Source organism: Myxine glutinosa, chromosome 4 (genome assembly GCF_964187855.1).
Source record: "Myxine glutinosa chromosome 4, kmMyxGlut1.1, whole genome shotgun sequence".
NCBI classification, from domain to species: Eukaryota; Metazoa; Chordata; class Myxini; order Myxiniformes; family Myxinidae; genus Myxine; species Myxine glutinosa.
The window spans coordinates 149,755,984-149,779,317 of NC_136264.1; the positions used below are offsets into that span (position 1 = coordinate 149,755,984).

General features: G+C 52.1%; 1 protein-coding gene across 2 annotated transcripts in view; it reads left to right on the plus strand.

Moving 5' to 3' along the window:
• Positions 1–3,123: 3,123 nt before the first annotated feature.
• Positions 3,124–23,334, plus strand: part of LOC137425381 (transmembrane 9 superfamily member 2) — a 73,531-nt gene continuing 53,320 nt past the window's right edge. Inside the window, exons 1-2 of one of the 2 annotated variants that reach the window (XM_068113775.2) lie at positions 3,124–3,496; positions 7,129–7,196. In XM_068113775.2, coding sequence (XP_067969876.2) covers positions 3,371–3,496; positions 7,129–7,196 — 194 coding nt within the window. In that variant the 5' untranslated portion in view covers positions 3,124–3,370. The remainder of the gene's footprint in view (positions 3,497–7,128; positions 7,197–23,334) is intronic. The other variant, XM_068113776.2, reaches the window with a different exon arrangement.

The following is a 23,334-nucleotide window of genomic DNA, read 5'->3' on the forward strand; positions in this document are numbered from 1 at the left end:
TCCTCCACCTCCGAACACTGTTCGGTCGCCTCAGAGAGCATGGCTTAATTGTCAACCTGGCCAAATGCCACTTCGGCACAACGACCGTTGACTTTTTGGGCCACCGCATCACCAAGACCGGGGCCGTGCCGCTGCCGACCAAGGTCGAGGCCATCACCACGTTCCCGCGTCCCCGTTCCATCAAGGCCCTACAAGAGTTCCTCGGCATGGTGAATTTTTATCACCGATTCGTGCCCCGCGCTGCTCAGCTCATGCGGCCCTTTTACGAGGCCCTCCGGGGCAAGCCGGCCAAGCATGACATCGTTTGGTCCGCGGCCATGGACGCGGCCTTCGCGAGCGCAAAACGGGTCCTCGCCGACGCAACGCTGCTGGCTCACCCGGTGCTCAACGCGCCCATCGCCCTCACTACGGACGCCTCCAACTACGCGGTGGGCGCCGTCCATGAACAATGGGTGGACGGGGTTTGGCAGCCACTCGCTTTTTTCAGCCGGCAACTCCGGCCGAACGAGTTAAAATACAGCACGTTCGACCGCGAGCTGCTCGGTCTATTCCTGGCCGTTCGCCATTTCCGACACCTCCTGGAGGGCCGCCCGTTCACGGCTTTCGTCGACCACAAGCCGTTGGTCTATGCAATGGCCAAAGTCACGGAGCCGTGGTCGGCCCGCCAGCAGCGCCACCTCTCCGCCGTGTCGGAATTCACCACGGACATCCGGCACGTCGCCGGCAAAGACAACGCCGTGGCCGACTGTCTTTCTTGGGCCAGCGCGAACGCGGTCCACCTCGGCGTGGACTTCGTGCTCATGGCGGCCGACCACACCACCGACACCTCGGTGCAGGCCCTCCGGGCGGCGGACACGGGCCTCCGCCTGGCCGACATCCCCTTCGCGGGCACCGTCCTGCTCTGCGACGTCTCCCAGGGCCAGCCTCGCCCCATCGTGCCCGTTTCCTGGCAGCGCCGCATCTTCGCCTCCATCCACGGCCTTTCTCACCCGGGCCGGAAAGCTTCTCAGAAGCTGGTGTCGGCGCGTTTCGTCTGGCACGGCCTTCGACGGAACGTCCGCGACTGGGCCAATGCCTGCACGGCCTTACAGCGGGCCAAGGTCCACCGCCACACCCAAGCCCCGCTAGCCCCTTTCACCGTGCCTGCACGGCGTTTCGACCACGTCCACGTGGACCTGGTGGGTCCCCTGCCCCCATCGCGGGGGTTCACCGACCTGCTCACCATGGTGGACAGGACCACCAGGTGGCCGGAGGCCGTGCCCCTCACCTCCACCACCACCGCCGACGTGGCGCAGGCGTTCATCGCCACCTGGGTCGCGCGCTTCGGCGGACATCTCGTCCGACCGCGGCCCACAGTTCACGTCCGAACTTTGGGACGCGGTCGCCCGCTCATTGGGGGTCACGCTGCACCACACCACGGCCTACCACCCCCAAGCCAACGGGTTGTGCGAGCGGTTTCACCGCTCCATGAAGGCCGCACTCATGGCCGGCCTTCAGGACGACGGTTGGACCGACCGGCTGCCGTGGGTCCTTTTGGGCCTCCGCACGGCCCCCAAGGAGGACCTCCGGGCGTCCGCCGCCGAGCTCGTCTACGGCCAGCTGCTCCGCGTCCCGGGCGAGTTCGTGCCCGACGCTACCAGTCCCTGGTCCGCTGCACACCAGCGCTCGGACCTCCAGGAGGCCGCCCGACGATTTGCCCCCGTGCCAACGTCCCGCCACGGTGGCCCCCAGTCCTACGTCCCCCCGGCGCTTCGCACAGCGGAGTACGTCTTTGTGCGTCATGACGCGCACCGAGGGCCACTCCGGCCGCCGTAAGACGGTCCCTTCCGGGTCCTGCGACGGGACGACAAGTCCTTCGTCGTCGACGTCGGCGGCCGGTCGGACCGGATCTCTGTGGACCGCCTCAAACCGGCGCACGTGGACGTCGACCGACCACCACGTTTGGCCCTTCCTCCGCGGCGAGGCCGCCCCCCGTCCACAGTTCCCCCCACTCGACCACCCACCACCAGATCGGACCCCCCCCCCCCCACGACCCTCCAGGGGTCGCTTCGGCCGGGTCATCCGGACCCCCCTTAAATTGACCCTGCCGGTGCAGGTTGATTCTGGAGGGGCGTGTGTAGCGGTTCCCGCTGAATGTACACAATCGCCTTGCACCTGCCAGGACGCGGCCAGGGCGCGATCGCCATGCTGGGCTCGTCCGGACGGGCCCAGACGCACCTCTCCTGGACATGCCCGGACTCGCTGTTCCCGGACACGCCCGAACCTCCCGGGCACGCCCGGTCTCGTCTTTCCCGGGCATGCCCGCTCTCGCCTTTCCAGGGCTCGCCCAGAGCGCCCGGGCACGCCCAGCCTCGACTTGCCAGGCCGCGTCCAGGACGCCCGGGCATGTCCAGACTCGCCTTTCCAGGGCTCGCCCAGAGCGTCCGGGAATGCCCGCTCTCGCCTTTCCAGTTCCAGGGCTCGCCCAGAGCGCTCGGGCACGCCCAGCCTCGACTTGCCAGGCCGCGTCCAGGACTCCCGGGCATGTCCAGACTCGCCTTTCCAGGACTCGCCCTTGACACCCGGGCATGCCCGGTCTCGGTTTTCCCGGGCAAACGCCCCGGCATAAATGTGTATATATATTGCCGCCCGATAAACGGGCTTGTCAGAATACCTGAGCTGTTTTGTTTCAATAAAGCAACTCGGACGAATTCCGTCTTTGGTCGCGTCAATTCTTTCGACTCGCGTTGGAGCGCAGCTCCTTCAATCTTATTCTAATATCTACCATCGCTTTCTTTGTCTTGCAGATTGATTGTTCATCGTTGTTGCTAATAAACATGCATTCAATTGATACATTCTTGTTTAGAAAGGATCACAAAGGTAAAGAAGCATAAAGATAGATTAGACCAAAAAAATAGCACTGTTTGAAGTTTTGGGGAAAAAAACAATTCTTACATCCACAACACACTCTTTGTCTCTTATCAGCTTTCAATTGATACAATACATTGCTTAATATGTCTGTTGATGAAGACGTGGCGGCGCAGCCTTCATGAAGGCAGCGATCGATTATACCGAGCTCTTGATAGTTGTACACGATTTGCTGGCCATGACGGAGTGGTTATTAATAAAAAACTAAATTTCCTTGCACGTGAGAAAACGTGTTAGTTTGCATGTGTGAGTAGAGCTAGCATTCCCAAAGTTGTTTAGTCAATATTGAGTGTAGAAAATATATCCTTATGGGTGTGACAATGAGTTACTGCCAAAGAACTTCTCCCGCTTACTGACGAGCAAACTTGTCGGTTAGTTTTCGTTTAGACCAAGAAGAAGAAGAAATATAGTTCAAGAAGAAGAATAAGGAAAGGAAAATATCCTGTAGGTCTCTTCTGGAATCATGGGTTTAGGTGTGAGGCTGTTATTTGGTCTGTGTATGATGTTCGGAATGGGTGGCCAGGCCTACCTGCCAGGCTTGGCACCTGTCTCATTCTGTGAACCTGCCAAGGTGGGAAACGGCTGTAAGGTGAGGCACGCTTTCGATGCGCGATCTTGATGTGGAGCGTTTGCGCCTCTTCCGGCTTCTTCTTCACTCATGGGCCCACGGAATTCTAGGCAATACCGTAACTTTGGCCTTGGAGTAGTTTGCGTGGTTCGTGCTTGGTGGTTACGGGGTTAGGCGAGTAGATAAAAAGTTTTATTTGCTGATTGCTGTCAATATTTCAGATAGGTAAACAAGTTTTATTGGGGGTCGGTTAAAGGGAAAAAAAAGAAGTAAAAAATGTATGCCCCTTTCTACGCCATCTGTTACCCTTATTATGTGAAGTTTGTTGATACAGTAATATGAGCATTGATATGACCTACCTTCCATTTATAGAAGGTTTAAACCACACTTTGCTCAAAACCTTTGCTTTTGCCTTTCCAGTTCCGATATTCATATTGTTTTATTCTTCCCCACGCAGCATCCCCCCCGCTACAGCCCCCCTACCCCTCCCCCACGCAGCATCCCCCCCGCTACAGCCCCCCTACCACTCCCCCACGCAGCATCCCCCCCGCCACGCAGCATCCCCCCCGCTACAGCACTTCTACCCCCCTCCCGCCGCCACGCAGCATCCCGCCGCCACGCAGCATCCCCCCCGCTACAGCACTTCTACCCCCCTCCCGCCGCCACGCAGCATCCCGCCGCCACGCAGCATCCCGCCGCCATGCAGCATCCCCCCGCTACAGCACTTCTACCCCCCTCCCCCCCACGCAGCATCCCCCCCGCTACAGCACTTCTACCCCCCTCCCCCCACGCAGCATCCCGCCGCCACGCAGCATCCCCCTGCCACGCAGCATCCCCCCCGCTACAACACTTCTACCCCCCTCCCCCCACGCAGCATCCCCCCCGCTACAGCACTTCTACCCCCCTCCCGCCGCCACGCAGCATCCCGCCACCACACAGCATCCCCCTGCTACGCAGCATCCCCCCCGCTACAGCACTTCTACCCCCCTCCCCCCCACGCAGCATCCCCCCCGCTACAGCACTTCTACCCCCCTCCCGCCGCCACGCAGCATCCCGCCGCCACGCAGCATCCCGCCGCCACGCAGCATCCCGCCGCCACGCAGCATCCCGCCGCCACGCAGCATCCCGCCACCACGCAGCATCCCGCCGCCACGCAGCATCCCGCCGCCACGCAGCATCCCGCCGCCACGCAGCATCCCGCCGCCACGCAGCATCCCGCCGCCACGCAGCATCCCGCCGCCACGCAGCATTCCCCCGCCACGCAGCATTCCCCCGCCACGCAGCATTCCCCCGCCACGCAGCATTCCCCCGCCACGCAGCATTCCCCCCGCTACGCAGCATTCCCACCCCCCTCCCCCCCACGCAGCATCCCCCCCACTACATCACTTCTACCCCCCTCCCCCCCACGCAGCATCCCCCCCGCTACAGCACTTCTACCCCCCTCCCGCCGCCACGCAGCATCCCGCCGCCACGCAGCATCCCGCCGCCATGCAGCATCCCCCCGCTACAGCACCTCTACCCACCCCCCCCCCCCCCCCCACGCAACATCCCGCCGCCACGCAGCATCCCGCCGCCACGCAGCATCCCCCTGCCACGCAGCATCCCCCCCGCTACAGCACTTCTATCCCCCTCCCCCCCACGCAGCATCCCCCCCGCTACAGCACTTCAACCCCCCTCCCGCCGCCACGCAGCATCCCGCCGCCACGCAGCATCCCGCCACCACGCAGCATCCCGCCGCCACGCAGCATTCCCCCGCCACGCAGCATTCCCCCCCGCTACAGCACTTCTACCCCCATCCCCCCCACGCAGCATCCCCCCCCCCGCTACAGCACTTCTACCCCCCTCCCCCCCCACGCAGCATCCCGCCGCCACGCCGCAGCATCCCCCTGCCATGCAGCATCCCCCCCTCTACGGCACTTCTACCCCCCTCCCCCCCACGCAGCATCCCCCCGCCACGCAGCATCCCCCCTCCCCCTCCCCCACGCAGCATCCCCCCGCCATGCAGCATCCCCCCGCCACGCAGCATCCCCCCGCCACGCAGCATCCCCCCGCCACGCAGCATCCCCCTGCCACGCAGCATCCCCCCGCCATGCAGCTTCCCCCCCGCCACGCAGCATCCCCCCCCCGCCACGCAGCAGCCCCCCCCCCGCCACGCAGCATCCCCCCCGCCACGCAGCATCCCCCCCGCCACGCAGCATCCCCCCCGCTACAGCACCCTGACCCCTCCCCCCACGCAGCATCCCCCCCGCCACGCAGCATCCTCCCCGCTACAGCACCCCTACCCCTCCCCCCACGCAGCATCCTCCCCGCTACAGCACCCCGACCCCTCCCCCCACGCAGCATCCCCCCCGCCACGCAGCATCCTCCCCGCTACAGCACCCCTACCCCTCCCCCCACGCAGCATCCCCCCGCCACGCAGCACCCCCCTCGCCACGCAGCATCCCCCCCCCGCCACGCAGCATCCTCCCCGCTACAGCACCCCTACCCCTCCCCCCACGCAGCATCCCCCCGCCACGCAGCATCCCCCTCGCCACGCAGCATCCCCCCCGCCACGCAGCATCCCCCCCGCTACAGCACCCCTACCCCTCCCCCTCACGCAGCATCCCCCCACCACGCAGCATCCCCCCCGCTACAGCACCCCTACCCCTCCCCCCATGCAGCATCCCCCCCACTACAGCACCCCTACCCCTCCCCCCACGCAGCATCCCCCCCCCCGCCACGCAGCATCCCCCCGCCACGCAGCATCCCCCCCGCTACAGCACCCCTACCCCTCCCCCCACGCAGCATCCCCCCCACTACAGCACCCCTACCCCTCCCCCCACGCAGCAGCTCCCCCCCCCCCCCACGCAGCATCCCCCCGCCACGCAGCATCCTCCCCACTACAGCACCCCTACCCCTCCCCCCACGCAGCATCCCCCCGCCACGCAGCATCCCCCCCGCTACAGCACCCCTACCCCTCCTCCCACGCAGCATCCCCCCCCCCGCCACGCAGCATCCCCCCCGCCACGCAGCATCCCCCCCCGCTACAGCACCCCTACCCCTCCCCCCACGCAGCATCCCCCCCGCTACAGCACCCCTACCCCTCCCCCCACGCAGCATCCCCCCCGCTACAGCACCCCTACCCCTCCCCCCACGCAGCATCCCCCCCGCTACAGCACCCCTACCCCTCCCCCCACGCAGCATCCCCCCCGCTACAGCACCCCTACCCCTCCCCCCACGCAGCATCCCCCCCGCTACAGCACCCCTACCCCTCCCCCCACGCAGCGTCCCCCCCACCACGCAGCATCCTCCCCGCTACAGCACCCCTACCCCCCCCCCCCCTTCTCCCCGCCACGCAGAACCCACTCACCAATCGCCCCACCTCCGACAATCGTCCCACCGCTCCTATCCCTCACCTCCCCTCACCTCCCTTCACCTCCCCTCCCTTCACCTCCCCTCCCTTCACCTCCCCTCGCCTCCCCTCCCCTCGCCTCCCCTCCCCTCGCCTCACCTCCCCTCGCCTCACCTCCCCTCGCCTCACCTCCCCTCGTCTCACCTCGCCTCACCTCCCCTCCCCCCACCTGCCCCTCACTTGAACCTTCCTTCCACATTACCCATTGTTGACCTGACTTTCTTTTCTTCATCATCCCCATTCCAACTCTTCCCTGCCACAGTCTGATGTGGAGCTCTTTGTAAACAGGCTGGATTCGATCGAGTCCGTGTTGTCCTACGAATACAGCATGTGAGTAACAGCTAACCCGTCGTTTCACAACTGTGTCTTCATAAACCTGACCTTATTTACTCCTTCCTGCATGTTCCCTCGCCATGCTGTTTTTGATCACTCTTTTATCATTCACTTTTTAATATTGCAAGTAGAGACGAGTATTTTCTTTGATTATCCCACAGAAAAATATGGAGGAGGAGGAGGAGGAGGAGGAGGAGGAGGAGGATGGGGAGGATGAGGAGGATGAGGGGGAGAGAGAGCAGGAGGGGATGAGGGGGAGAGAGCAGGAGGGGGATGAGGAGGAGAGAGAGCAGGAGGGGGATGAGGGGGAGAGAGAGCAGGAGGGGGGGGGGGGTGAGGGGGAGAGAGAGCAGGAGGGGTGAGGGGAGAGAGCAGGAGGGGGAGAGGGCAGGAGGGGGGTGAGGAGGAGAGAGAGCAGGAGGGGGGTGAGGAGGAGAGAGAGCAGGAGGGGGTGAGGGAGAGGGAGCAGGAGGGGGTGAGGGAGAGGGAGCAGGAGGGGGTGAGGGAGAGGGAGCAGGAGGGGGTGAGGGAGAGAGAGAGCAGGAGGATGAAGGGGAGAGAAAGAGAGCAGGAGGATGAAGGGGAGAGAAAGAGAGCAGGAGGATGAAGGGGAGAGAGAGAGAGCAGGAGGATGAAGGGGAGAGAGAGAGAGCAGGAGGATGAAGGGGAGAGAGAGAGCAGGAGGATGAAGGGGAGAGAGAGAGCAGGAGGATGAAGGGGAGAGAGAAGGCAGGAGGATGAAGGGGAGAGAGAGAGAGAGAGCAGGAGGATGAAGGGGAGAGAGAGAGAGCAGGAGGATGAAGGGGGAGAGAGAGCAGGAGGATGAAGGGGAGAGAGAGAGCAGGAGGATGAAGGGGAGAGAGAGAGCAGGAGGATGAAGGGGAGAGAGAGAGCAGGAGGATGAAGGGGAGAGAGAGAGCAGGAGGATGAAGGGGAGAGAGAGCAGGAGGATGAAGGGGAGAGAGAGAGCAGGAGGATGAAGGGGAGAGAGAGAGCAGGAGGATGAAGGGGAGAGAGAGCAGGAGGATGAAGGGGAGAGAGAGAGAGCAGGAGGATGAAGGGGAGAGAGAAAGCAGGAGGATGAAGGGGAGAGAGAGCAGGAGGATGAAGGGGAGAGAGAGCAGGAGGATGAAGGGGAGAGAGAGCAGGAGGATGAAGGGGAGAGAGAGCAGGAGGATGAAGGGGAGAGAGAGCAGGAGGATGAAGGGGAGAGAGAGAGAGCAGGAGGATGAAGGGGGAGAGAGAGCAGGAGGATGAAGGGGAGAGAGAGAGCAGGAGGATGAAGGGGAGAGAGAGAGCAGGAGGATGAAGGGGAGAGAGAGAGCAGGAGGATGAAGGGGAGAGAGAGAGCAGGAGGATGAAGGGGAGAGAGAGAGCAGGAGGATGAAGGGGAGAGAGAGAGCAGGAGGATGAAGGGGAGAGAGAGAGCAGGAGGATGAAGGGGAGAGAGAGCAGGAGGATGAAGGGGAGAGAGAGAGAGCAGGAGGATGAAGGGGAGAGAGAAAGCAGGAGGATGAAGGGGAGAGAGAGCAGGAGGATGAAGGGGAGAGAGAGCAGGAGGATGAAGGGGAGAGAGAGCAGGAGGATGAAGGGGAGAGAGAGCAGGAGGATGAAGGGGAGAGAGAGCAGGAGGATGAAGGGGAGAGAGAGCAGGAGGATGAAGGGGAGAGAGAGCAGGAGGATGAAGGGGAGAGAGAGCAGGAGGATGAAGGGGAGAGAGAGCAGGAGGATGAAGGGGAGAGAGAGCAGGAGGATGAAGGGGAGAGAGAGCAGGAGGATGAAGGGGAGAGAGAGCAGGAGGATGAAGGGGAGAGAGAGCAGGAGGATGAAGGGGAGAGAGAGAGCAGGAGGATGAAGGGGAGAGAGAAGGCAGGAGGATGAAGGGGAGAGAGAGAGAGCAGGAGGATGAAGGGGGAGAGAGAGCAGGAGGATGAAGGGGAGAGAGAGAGCAGGAGGATGAAGGGGAGAGAGAGAGAGCAGGAGGATGAAGGGGAGAGAGAGCAGGAGGATGAAGGGGAGAGAGAGAGCAGGAGGATGAAGGGGAGAGAGAGAGCAGGAGGATGAAGGGGAGAGAGAGAGCAGGAGGATGAAGGGGAGAGAGAGCAGGAGGATGAAGGGGAGAGAGAGCAGGAGGATGAAGGGGAGAGAAGGCAGGAGGATGAAGGGGAGAGAGAGAGCAGGAGGATTTAGGGGAGAGAGAAGGCAGGAGGATGAAGGGGAGAGAGAGCAGGAGGATGAAGGGGAGAGAGAGCAGGAGGATGAAGGGGAGAGAGAGCAGGAGGATGAAGGGGAGAGAGAGCAGGAGGATGAAGGGGAGAGAGAGCAGGAGGATGAAGGGGAGAGAGAGCAGGATGATGAAGGGGAGAGAGAGCAGGAGGATGAAGGGGAGAGAGAGAGCAGGAGGATGAAGGGGAGAGAGAGAGCAGGAGGATGAAGGGGAGAGAGAGAGCAGGAGGATGAAGGGAGAGAGAGAGCAGGAGGATGAAGGGAAGAGAGAAGGCAGGAGGATGAAGGGGAGAGAGAGAGCAGGAGGATGAAGGGGAGAGAGAGAGCAGGAGGATGAAGGGGAGAGAGAGAGCAGGAGGATGAAGGGGAGAGAGAGAGCAGGAGGATGAAGGGGAGAGAGAGAGCAGGAACGTGAAAGGGAGAGAGAGCAGGAGGAGGATGACATGGCTCGTCGTCCATCTATCAGTCTGTAAACACTTGCAATTTCTTCTCCAAATTTCTGATGGGATTGTGACCAAACTTGGCTAAAATGATATTTGGTATATTGCCACTCGAGCTTGTTGACGGCATTAACAAAAACATACAGGCAATACCCCTGGCACTCACCTGGTAGAATAAACAGTATACTGCACTGAATAAAGCTATTTTAAACCAATTTCAATGATTGCTATAAGACAGGGCAGCATGTAGAATCATACTAACATAATCATAAGACTGTAAACAAACAAACAAAAAAATACCTATTTTAGGGGGCAACTCCCCCCCCCCCCCCCCCTTCCCTCCAACCCTGTATACCTCCTCAGAACCCAATTTTTCTAATGCCTTCAACAAACGTTGGTGCATCACGGTGATGAAGGTTGTGGTGAAGTTTCATAGAAATTGCGTGTGTAGTTTCTGAGAAGAAAGCAAATACCTATTTTGGGGGGAATCCCCCCTCCCCCCAGTAGATCTCTAAAGGGGCAGATTTTTTTTTTAATGCAGTGAACAAACTTTCGTACAGCACGGGTGGTGAAGGGTGTGGTCCAGTTTCATCAGAATTGTGTGTGTAGTTTGAGTACAAAGTAAATGTCTATTTTGGAGGGGGTGGGGGGGGGGGTGGGTCAAACCTGGACCCACTTTGACCCCTGGTAAACCCCCCTAGATCCCGACCTTTTTAGAATGCAGTGAACAAACTTTAGTCACAAGGCAACAAATATCATTTGTGCCAAGTTTGGTCACAATCGCTTCAGCAGTTTCGGAGAAGTTGCAAGTGTTGACTGACTGACTGACTGACTGACGACGCGCCATCTCATAAGCTCCCCTGAACTTCGTTCCAGGTGAGCTAAAAAGGTTTAAGTGGATCTCTACCGGGGGTCAAAGTGGGTCCAGGTTTGACCAATTCCACCCCTCCCACTCCAAAATAGACATTTACTTTGTACTCTGAAACGAAACACACAATTTGAATGAAACTTGGCAAGACCACAACCTTCATCACCCATGTTGTTCCAAAGTTTGTTTAAGGCATTAAAAAAGATCGTGGTTTAAGGGGGTGTGTGTGGGTTTGAACCAAAATAGGTTCATGGTATTAGAAAAATCGTGGTCTGAGGGGTCTATGGTGGGGGAGGGGGAGGGGGAGGGATGGGGAGGAGGAGGGATGGTAGGGAGTTGCCTACCAAAATAGGTTTTTATTTTAGACTAGCCCGGATTTATGGAAAAAGGCCATGTATAAGCTTGTAGGTGCATTTTTGGGTAAAAGTTGGGAACATCACTTTTTAACATAATTAGGGTATGCTGAATTCGATTAACCCGGTTCCCAAGCCGAATTTTGAGTTTGTTTTTTTTGAGTTTTGAATAAACTGCTGAAGAACTTGGGCATTGGTGAACTCACAGAGGAGACAATCAAATCTGCAGAAGCGTTCGTCTGCAGAATATTAAATGTGCACAGAACAACCTCTGTTGATTCAGCATGACATATGTTGTTTTCCAAGACTGGTAAACTAGAAGCAATGTCACCGACAAGTGATGCTGTTCATTTCCATTTGATGCGAGTACACTATCAAGCCATGGTATGGAGAAATGCTCATTATGCCATACCTGACCTTCCTGCACCTGTGGAAATGGGATGGAAATGTGGTGATTCAGGACTAGAGCCTATTCTGATGTCACCGAGTCCAATCCCAGAAAGTTGCCTCGAGATGATTTGTTGTGCATGCCAGAAGCAATGCAAGTCTCAACGCTGCAAATGTCGCTATTCAGAGTTGAGGTGCACATCAATGTTTGCCTGTCAGCAACAGAGTGATGAACAGACCCCTTGTATGAATTTGATGTAGTTTGGCAAAACAACATCTGTGACATTCCTGAATGTTTGTGTTTCATGGCCATGTATACTTAATTTTAGAATAAATGGTTGTATGAAACATTGTCTTTTTAAAAGCATTCCCCATTTTATAGTGTCCAATTTCAATATCAGTTTGCATGTCTCTTAATATGTCGCCAACCATAATATTGTTACGGATCCGGGGGACGGCACTCCCGTTAGCAAGGGGGGGTTAATCCCCTGGTCCTGTTAAGCTGGCCGTCCGACCGGTCCTGGGGGTATGACGTCACTTCCGGTCGATGGTAAGTAGGGTTGTAAGCCCAATTTGTCTTAATACCTAAGTACTACCACCGGCCGTAAGCGAGGAAATACTCGCACCCGGGCCGCAGCGTGGTTGGATTGCGCCGAGCGAAGCGAGCTGCGACTCCGGCCATTACCAAGAGACTAAACCCGATTATAAAGCAGTTTGGCCAAAATCGCGCCACAGGTACTCAATCGAAAGAAGGGACTCAAGCGATCGGATGAGAATGAAACCCAAGAATAAGGAGGAACAGGTATTTATTAATTATTTACACAAAACCAAAGAAAGAGAAACGAAAGTAATTTACAGAAGAGAAAGCAGATACACAGGGCAAGTCTTAAACAGTCTTAATTATGGAACCCCAGACAACACAAAGGATAGACAACGGGGAAATTGCAGGCAGGAATGGCTGGACAAAGGAGAAGGGTCCGTGCAGAACAGCAGGGCTGGAAGGTTCGGGCGGGAAAGCGCAGCAAAGTGGTCCGCTCCAGCTCCACGCTCCGGGCTGGAAGCGAGCAGCAGGCGGCTCCACGTATTCGGTTTCACACGGCAGGGGCTTTCTGAAGCAGCTCCGTGCAGCTCGTCTCTCCTGCCTTCTCACCGGCTCTCGTACCTTGTTCGTCCCACTCACTCAACTCTCTCACTCAACTGGCCCTCCACTGACTCTCCTTCTCACCGACTCTTCGTGCTCCCTCACTCCTCTCCGTAAGCAGTCCCTCGCAGTCGCTTTTATTGCTCGTCGCCGTATCAAGCCGCGGGCTGCGAGGGCACGCCTACCGGTTCGCTCACCGCGGTGCTGGTTGGTGGTTAGGGCTGGCTGACTCCACCTCCGATGATGACGACGTGCCACGCCCGTGATTTGGCGGCTCCTCCCCCATTCTTCTCCGAGATGGAGCACATGGACAGTGGCGTCTTGCGGGATAGAAAACCATTCGTACTGCTTTTGAAGGGAACGAAAGGGACCTATCTTATTTGATTAATGCAACGTAGAGTCAAACTATTGGAAACACAGCCTTACCTGAAACACATAATAATGAAATAACTATGAAGAGGGCCTATGGTTCGCTACGTGTTGTTCATGGACTAATTAGGGGACGACCTTTGATCTTAACAAGAAATGGAGGTATTTACAGAGAATTATTTACGAAGGGTATATCTGCAACAATTTACAAAGTGCAGGGTTCTCAAAACCCCAACAATATAGACTGTAGTCTGGACTATAGCCTTTTTTCATATAGACTAAATATATACTATATACATACTTTTACAATAATAATAATACTTTTACAATAATAATAATATTGTTGTGGATGCCGGGTTCGTCGACGTACAAAGGGGGAAGGGGGGTTATGCCCCATTCCCCCTCAAACTCCGGGTCCACTGAGGCCGCCGACCATGACTAAGCTCGTGATTGATGGATTGCTAAGCATTTCCGATCGCCAACCTCCTTGCCACGCGCCGAAGAGTTTGCTGGTCAATTAATCCCAAATACCTTCAAGACACGCGACCGAAGAAACTGGGGATCGAACCCTCGCTTTCACACACCTTATTGCATGCCGAGCGGATTTGCACGGTATGGAAAGCGGCGTTACCTGACGTGATTTACGGACCTGATTCAAGCCAAATTCGGTCTCGGATGATGCTTGGCCAATGGAGAAAAGACGTATCCGAACAGGTTTGAAAGTAACACAAAATGTACAGCCTTTTATTTAGAAGGCACAGAACAACAGAGACAAAGATTCAAACTTATCAATCCTTACCTAATAATAAACCCCACAGGCGCCTTTACACTCTCACACACGCACACAGGGAATAACACTGGTTATTATCGTACCGATGTACGTGCTGGGATTGACTCGAACGTGGCCACGTGGTGTGCGCAGCGCGCAGTTCGATCCTCGATCTGGACGTGCAGCCTGGACGAGGTATCTGGACGACAAACTTGCACAGGTTGCACAAGCGGCAACGCAGGTAGACAAGCTTCAACTTCAAGGTGAGTCGTGGGAGAAGCCAATGCTTGCAGGTCAGCCGGATCAGAGCGAGAGATCGGCGAAGAGCAATGGGTGTCGGTCGGCGAAGCACAAAGCAAGAGCAGGAGTGTCGTCGAAGCACAAAGGCAAGTGGGATGTCGTGGCGAAGCAAGAGTCCAGAGCAAGAGGAGGGGTGATGCGATGGGCGGGGGCTTTTATCAGACTCCAAAACCTTCCCGAATGTTCCACAGCCTCCCATTGGCTGAGGTTGGTCACGTGCTGGCTTTCAATCCTTCCTCCTCCTTGGAAGGTTTCAGTGCTCCTTCGCTCTTTCATTCGGGGAGGTTTCACAGCCCATTGGTCGTTTGCTGGTGACGTGTTCCCGACCCCTCATTGGTCACGTGGGCTTCCCTTTTGGCCACGCCTTCCTGCACGTTAAAAATGGCTTCCCTTAACCACACGAAGGTTTGAAATCCTGCCTACTCTCAATGCATATTTGGACTCTATTATTACACAATGGGAAGGGGCTAATCTTTACATTCAATAAGAAATAACTAACTACTGCAGGCTACATGTTGTCGTGCAATTAACTATAGGGGGTTTGCCTTTATGGCAAAACCGCAACAGTATATATACTTTTACATATATAGACTTTTTTCATAAATCCGTCGGGTCACTAGACGGATTTATGAAAAAAGGCCATCTACAGTCACATGAAAAAGTAAGTAAACCCCATGTAAGGTTTTGACTTTTTCAACATACACTATTTCAACATACACTATTTCAACATACAGCTGTTTGATCTTCATTTTTTTGTATACAAGATCGAGGCTTGTGAAAGAGCGAGCATTAATCACACAGAAAGACAAACAGACACATAAAACAAATAACTTCGGGAGCGGTAGACAAGATGGGGAGAGAGGGGGAAGGACACAAACACAACATTTGAGAGCAGGGACCGAGAGACATGGAGACATCGAGAGATCTGTGGGAGGGAGAGGGCTTTGGGGGGGAGGCATGTGACGGGGGGGGGGGAGGCATGTGAAGGGGGGGGGGGGAGGTATAAACATATGGACACTGCCAGGATTTCCAGGAAAGAAGTTGGAATTTCAAACAAGGTGGATTTGGGGTGAATTAGTGGGGGTAGAAAAAAATCAAGGTTTTGGATGGGGGAAGATAAGAGATGGTGGTGAACAGCTGTTTTAAAGACCTGGAGGGAGGAGAGGGATTGAAGGGAGTGTGGGAGTTTGTTCCAGAGGCGGGAGAAAAGAGGAATGAAAGAGTGAAGGTGAGCAGAGAGCCGAGATTTCGGCAGTTTAACCATCAGAGGGTTGCTGGCAGATCTTGTGCGACCTGTAGGAATATTTGAGGGACAGAGCACAGAGAGAGCTGGGGGAGCAAGGCCGGAGAGGAGTCGGTAGAAGACAGAAAGACCACCTACCTGCCTGCGGTGAGTGAGTGAGAGGCCCTCAGAGATAGCTTCATCGCGGGAGATTCCAATGATTTTGAAAGCTTTGGATTCAACAGCGTGAAGCCGAGCCAGGTGTGAGGCAGGAGCACCAGCCCATAGGGGAGAACAGTATTCCATTGAGCTGCGGATGAAAGCCTTGTATGTGGTGAGGAGCTCAGGTGTGCCGAGGAAGGACTTCGCACGACGGAGGATGCCCAGTCGGCGACTGGCTTTGGAGGCCAGCTTGGAAATGTGGTTTTCCCAAGAAAGATCATGGCAGATAGTGAGACCCAAAAGCTTGAGCGACAGAACTTCTTGGAGAGGATTGTTGAGAAAGTAGATGGGAGGGTTGTCCAGTCGATCTTTTCGGAGAGACATAGTAAGAGAGTGAGATTTGTCAGGATTGAAAGACTTGTTGCACTTGTTTGACCAGTCTGTGATTTTGTCCAGGTCTTCAGAGAGTGAGGAGGCTGCAGACTGCCGATCTGAGGGAAGAGGAATGGAGCGGCAGAGAGTGCCATGTGCCACACAGAGAGTGCCGCAATATTTAAACAATATTGATAGATAAAGGTGATATAATATAACAAATATCATAAAATATTTACATTTTGTAGTCTATTGTATAATTTAAATAAACATAAATGCAAATTTCGCATGTAGAAAAGGTAAGTACACCCTTGGCTCTAATAGGTGGTATTGCCCCCTTTGGCAGAAACAACCTCAAGTAGATGTTTCTTATAACTATCTACCAGTCTCTGACATCGACTGGGAGAAATTTTTGCCCACTCCTCCATGCAGAATTCTTTCAGCTGTGCGATGTTTGAGGGGTTTCTTGTATGCACAGCTCGTTTCAAATCCCCCCACAACATCTCGATGGGATTTAGATCCGGGGTATGACTTGGCCATTCTAGAACCCTCCATTTCTTTCTTTTCAGCCATTCCATGGTGGATTTACTGGTATGTTTCGGGTCATTGTCATGTTGCAAGGTCCACCTTCGGTTGAGCTTCAACTTTCCGACAGATGGCCTCACATTATCCTCAAGCACCCTCTGGTACAATGAAGAATTAATAGTGGATTTATGATGGTGAGCTGCCCAGGCCCTGATGCAGCAAAGCTGCCCCAAACCATAATATTTCCACCACCTTACTTTACAGTTGGTATCAGGTTCTTGTGGTCAAATGCTGTCTTTGGTTTTCGCCAAACATGTCTTTGGGTACTGTGGCCAAATAGCTCTACCTTTGACTCATCTGTCCAGAGCACATTGTTCCAGAAGTGCTGGTCTTTGCCTAGGTGTTCATTGGCAAACTTTAGTCTTGCCCTGATGTTCTTTCTGGACAGCAAAGGTTTCCTCCTGGCACACCTCCCATGTAGATCAAATTTGTGCTGCCTCTTTCTAATGGTGGACTCGTGCACTTTGACATCAACAGTGGTAAGAGCTACCTGTAGGTTCCGTAATGACATTCTGGGGTTCTTAGAGACTTCTTTCAGCATCTTGCGGTCTGCTCTCGGGCTGAACTTGCTGGGGCGGCCTGGCCTGAACAAGTTGGCAGTTGTTTGGAATCTTCTCCACTTGTAGATCTTCCCGACAGTCGAATGATTGATTTCAAATTGTTTGAAGATATTTTTAAATCCCTTCCCAGACTCGTAGGCATCTATAACCTTCTTTCTGAAAGCCTCAGAGAGCTCTTTTTATCTTGGCATGGTGACGCCGCACACTTCAACAACAAAGAGCAAACCAAACTAAATGTCTGAGGTTTAAATAAGACGGGTTCTTCCAAGATCCTCTCTAACGATGTTGTAATCATTTGCACCTGAGCTGGTGCACCTGATTCTAATTTTAGGTGTTTGAAGTAGTGATAAATGTCGGGGTGTACTTACTTTTTCCACATGTGGAATTTGCATTTATGTTTATTTAAATTATACAATGGACTACAAAATGTAAATGTTTCATGATATTTGTTATATGATATCACCTTTATCTATTAATATTGTTGAAACTAGGGCATGCCCGTACTATATCTATATCTAAAATTATATCCCCCCCCTCTATTTACATGAAATGGTTTGGTCCAAAGCGAACGGCTTGCGAGTGGTGACAATCCCCCCCCTCTATTTACATGCAATGGTTTGGTCCAAAGCGAACGGCTTCCGGAGTTTGGTAAAGAAATCGCCATCGCGTGCACAAACGCGCAGGAAAGCGAATGAATCGCAAATTCGTTTTTATTAGTTGTAAAACATAGTTTAACGCCAACATAGTTTGCAAACGTGAAATAAATGAATACGCTCTCAAATGTGCCATCCGAGGCAGAGTGTGTCCTCCACGTTCGGCACACGCGATCGTTCGCTGCTCTCTGATTGGTTGAATCGTTTTTTGGACATAGCTCGGTAAGTAATTGTCCGATTAATATGAAACCTTGAAAAGGCACATCCTCGGGTCCCCAGCAATATACCTGGCAAGTTAAAAGTATATCGGACCCGTGGTTGTCGAGAAACAGCGGTCACAGACACACAGACAGACACACAGAGATTGCTGGAATTATAGATAGATGAAGATCAAATAGCTGTATGTTGAAATATGTTGAAAAAGTCAAAACTTTACATGGGGTGTACTTACTTTTTCACGTGACTGTATCAGCTTCTACGTGCATTTTGGGGTAAAAGTTGTGAAGTTAAAGTAAAAGAGCTGTATATACATGATATATAAATGCTTGTTCAAAGATATTGTCCAAAAATGGCAATTTGGCGGCCATTTTGTTTATGCTAATTAGAAGGTCAAAAACTCAAAATTCGGCTTGGGAACCGGGTTAATCAAATTCAGCACACCCCATTTATGTTAAAAAGTGAGGTTCCCAACTTTTACCCAAAAATGCACCAAACATTCGCATTTCTCAGCAATCCGTCCAGTCTATTTTGTCTACAATCAGTATACAAATCTGTTTTATGTTTTCGGGTGAAATGTTTTATGTTTTTGTTTTAAATTTTAAGTTTTGTTTTATTATGAAATCAATTGTGTTTTCGGGTTGTCCATCTGTCCGTACGGGTTAAACCTCGTTTCTCTCAGCAACCATATGGCCGATTGAGACAAAACTTTAGGGTAGGAGTGACACCGATGCAGAATGCTTTTATGATAATTGTGACGTCATAGGTCACGTGGTATGGCAGCCACCTTGGATTAAAAGCAAAGAATTAAAAAATTATTTCTCGGAAACCGCTGAATGGAAAAATTTGAAACTTGGCACGTGGTCAAGTTCTCCCAATGAGAAACAAAAACATGATGATTACATCATAGCTGAAGTGGTATATCAGCCAAAAATGTTTTAATCGAATTCATGATTCTAAAAATGTAAAATTACATGCACATGATATATGACCCATTTGTATTGAAATATTAAATTTATGACATCATAGATCACATGGTTTGGTAGCCATATTGGATTGAAGGAAAATATAAAATAATTAAATCTCTGAAACCGTTCACCCTATTGATGCGAAATTTTACAAATATAATTTAACATAACAGCACTGTTGCATATAGTTTGAAAATGATGATGTAATAGGTCAGATGGTTTGGCAGCCATATTGGATAGAAAAACGAACCTTATCCGATCAATACGAAACTTCACAAACGTGATCCCCTACCCATACATATGCAGAGTGATGGCATCTACCCATTGTGGGACTATGCGGAGGCATATTGGCGACACAGTCACATTGTTTTTGTTTTAGAAGTCTTATGATGATGCTAGTATGATTCTATGTTACATACTGCCCTGTCTTCTAGCAACCAATGCAATTGGTTTAAAATACCATGATGTTGTTTAATATACCTTTACTCAGTGTAGTATACTGCTTCATTTCACCAGGTGAGCGTCTCGGGGTGTTACCCCTATTTTTAGCTCACCTGGAACAAAGTTCAGGGGAGCTTATGCGATGGCGCGTCTCTTCAGTCCGTAAACACTTGTAATTTCTTCTCCGAAACCGCTGAAGGGATTGTGACCAAACTTGGCACAAATGATATTTGTTGTGTTGTGACTAAAGTTTGTTCACGGCATTGAAAAAATCGGGGTCTAAGGGGTCTACCAGGGGATCCAGGTTTGGCCCCCAAAAATAGTTATTTACTTTCTTCTCTGAAACTACACACACAATTTCGATGAAACTTTACCACAACTTTCACCACCCGTGCTGTACCAAATTTTGTTCATGGCATTAAAAAAAACTGCCCTTTTGGGCGTCTACAAGGGGGGTTGCCTCTCAAAATAGGTATTTGCTTTCTTCTTAGAAACTACACATGCAATTTCGATGAAACTTCAGCACAACCTTCATCACCCGTGATGCACCAACGTTTGTTCAAGGCATTAGAAAAATTGGGGTCTTAGGAGGTATACGGGGTTGAGTGTTGGGGTGAAGGGGTAGGGGGGAGAGGGGGGTTGGCCCCCAAAATAGGTATGTTTTTATGATTCTACATGCTGCCCTGTCCTCTTGCAACCATTGAAATTGGTTTAAAATACCTTTAGTCAGTGCAGTATACTGTTTATTCTACCTGGTGAGCGCCAGGGGTATTGCCCCTGTGTTTATAGATGACTCCATGCACATGAAGCAAAAAGCAGGGTAAAGGAATTGGTTCATGTCTGTCCATCTGTCTGTCTGTCTCTCTTAGTTTATGATTGAGGAACTACTTGTTCAAATTGAATGTTATATATTGAACACGAATTGGAACATGAATAGGAAGACAAGTTTGCTGTTTTCCAGCACTTTGAGATAATATTGTTACCCTGTGTGCTTACTTGGCAGTCAAACAAAATTGAAAATCATTCCAAACAGGAAACTTACTGTTTTTAAGGACATCATAAAGGACACAAACCTCCCCTTTCAACCCCCTCCCCACCCCAACCACACAACATCCTACATCTCGCCACACACTATCCCAGCCCTCCCCCCAACAGTATCATGTCATAGACATTGGGGGGTAAAACGGCGATAAAACCGGATTTAATTTATCTACCTGACTTTAAACCTTCACTTAAAATGGATTATATACTTGGAACACTAGATCACAAATCGCCTTCATAATACTTCCATAGAGTGGTATATGTAGTAGGAGCTGTCATGCACAGTCCCTGGGAAGTGGGTGGTGCATGTTAGAAGGCGCAGTATTGTGGTGAAGAATAGGTCGCTGATTATGGCTTCGTTTGATGCCGATTGACGTTGCGTTCTATGGTGATCAATAAAGCCTCCATCCACCAAACTGTGATTCAACGTCGTCTTGTTACAGTGTATAAAATTGTAGAGTTGTGGAGTATAAAACTGCTTCAGTAGCGATAAACTTCCAGATTTTTTTTTTGAAACGATCTTTAAAGTCATCGTTTTATTAAAATTGAAGTATGCAGTATACTGTACTTGAACACTATGCTGGGTATTGTTACGGATTCGTAACTTCCGTTATTGTGGTTTTCACCCACTTGACGTAGTTCTGATGTTAGGTACTATTATTATCTTCAAAAGGTTTATTAATCAGGACCGATTATCTAAAGTTAAAAAGGCTAACTTTAAATGATACAGGAAACCGACCCGGAAGAGATGAAGAGGAAGAAGCGGCGCGAGCAAAGTCGGAGGAGACGCATGACGTCAGCGCTCCGTAACGAGCAAGGTCTACCGACAGCTGCGAGGGAATTTTGAGTTCCTTGAAAGGACATCCGGCGATAGGAAGTATCGCTGGAGGGGGAGAAATCTGCGTAGTCAGATTTGGGCGCTGTGATTCCGACGAATCCTCGCCTCGTCGAATCGGCTCAAGTAAGAGCCGTCGGCCATTTTGAACCCCGTGCTTCGGATACCAACGAAGGTTTTGCCGCGTCATCTTCACACCAACATCCCACCGTCTGTCGGGGATGTGTGTACGACCGTTTCGTCTCCCATTACGTTGCGGGTTGCTGAGTGAGCGGTGAAGGTGCGCCTCTGGAGGGCGCCCTTGTACAGTTTGGCGGGGCGATCTCCAAGGCCAACTGTATGCGCTTCGGATATCGACTGGAGAGCGAGATTCAGGCTTCGACCGGATTTCGTTCCATCGATCGCTGGAGTGAATCACATTCGCCTTGGGAAAAGTTATGGAGACATTGAGGAGTGTCCTTTCACTTGCGGGCTGCGCAGTGAGTTACCTGACTTTATATAAGATATATATAGAGTGCACTCTTAATGGCCATCTGTTATCCCGTTATTCCTGTGTGTGATTTCTCATACAATTTTATTCATTTATAAATCATTGGTGTGGTTTCACTATTGATTTTCAACACAGGGTAATATATCTTTCTGCCGGGGTTCCTCTCGGGGTTCGGAGGTTACCGAGACCAGGAGATTGTAGAGGACTCCGTAACAGTATCATGTTATATGAACTCTCTAGTTTTATTAATTTATGATGAGTTTTGTTCTGCTTTTAGTATTCTCTCGTGAGCGTCCATTGGTGCTCCTATGATGCTCCTATGGTGCCCCGGAAGCATTGAAGGAAAGAGAGTGGCAATCATATGTGTGGGAAAATTGCATGCTTGGTCAAGGTCGCCCAGATAGCTCAGGTGGCAGAGCACTGGTACGGTTCACCAGAGGACCTGGGTTCGATTCCTGGTCTGTATGTGTAATTTTCCCACATACAGTGCATTCAGAAAGTATTCAGACCCCTTCACTTTTTTCACATTTTGTTATGTTGCAGCCTTATGCTGAAATAGTTTAAATTCATTTTTTCCCTTGTCGATCTCCACTCAATACCCCATAATGACAAAGAGAAAACAAGATTTTAGAAAGTTTTGCATATTTATTAAAAAGAAAAAACTGAAATATCACATTGACATAAGTATTCATACCCTTTGCTATGACACTTGAAATTTAGCTCAGGTGCCTCCCATTTCTCTTGATCATCTTTGAGATGTTTCCACACCTTGTTCTGTTCCAGCCAAACAGTTCAATCTTGGTTTCATCAGACCACAAAATTTTGTATCTCACCGTCTGAGAGTCCTTTAGGTGCTTTTTTGCAAACTCCAAGCGGGCTTTCATGTGTGTTTCACTGAGGAGTGGCTTCCGTCTGGCCACTCTGCCATTAAGCCCAGATCGGTGGAGTGTTGCAGTGATGGTTGTCCTTCTGGAAGTTTCTCCCATCTCCACACAGGATCTCTGGAGCTCAGACAGAGTGACCATCGGGTTCTTGGTCACCTCTCTTACCAAGGCCCTTCTCCCCCGATTGCTCAGTTTGGCCGGGCGGCCAGCTCTAGGAAGAGTCCTGGTTGCTCCAAACTTCCATTTAAGAATTATGGAGGCCACTGTGCTCTTGGGAACCGTCAATGCAGCAGAGATTTTTTTTGTCGGCGTCCTCAGATCTGTGCCTCGACACAATCCTGTCTCTGAGCTCTGCAGGCAGTTCCTTCGACCTCATGGCTTGGTTTTTGCTCTGATATGCGTTGTCAGCTGTGAGACCTTATATGGACAGGTGTGTGCCTTTCCAAATCATGTCCAATCAATTGAATTTACCACAGGTGGACTCCAATCAAGGTGTAGAAACATCTCAAAGATGATCAAGAGAAATGGGAGGCACCTGAGCTAAATTTCAAGTGTCATAGCAAAGGGTCTGAATACTTATGTCAATGTGATATTTCAGTTTTTTCTTTTTAATAAATTTGCAAAACTTTCTAAAATCCTGCTTTCTCTTTGTCATTATGGGGTATTGAGTGTAGATTGATGAGGGGAAAAATGAATTTGAACGATTTCAGCATAAGGCTGCAACATAACAAAATGTGAAAAAGTGAAGGGGGTCTGAATACTTTCTGAATGCACTGTATGTCGATTAATTTTAGTATTTTATTCAGTTTGTGGCTTTCTGCACATTTATTGATGCCGACAGATTCTGGATTTG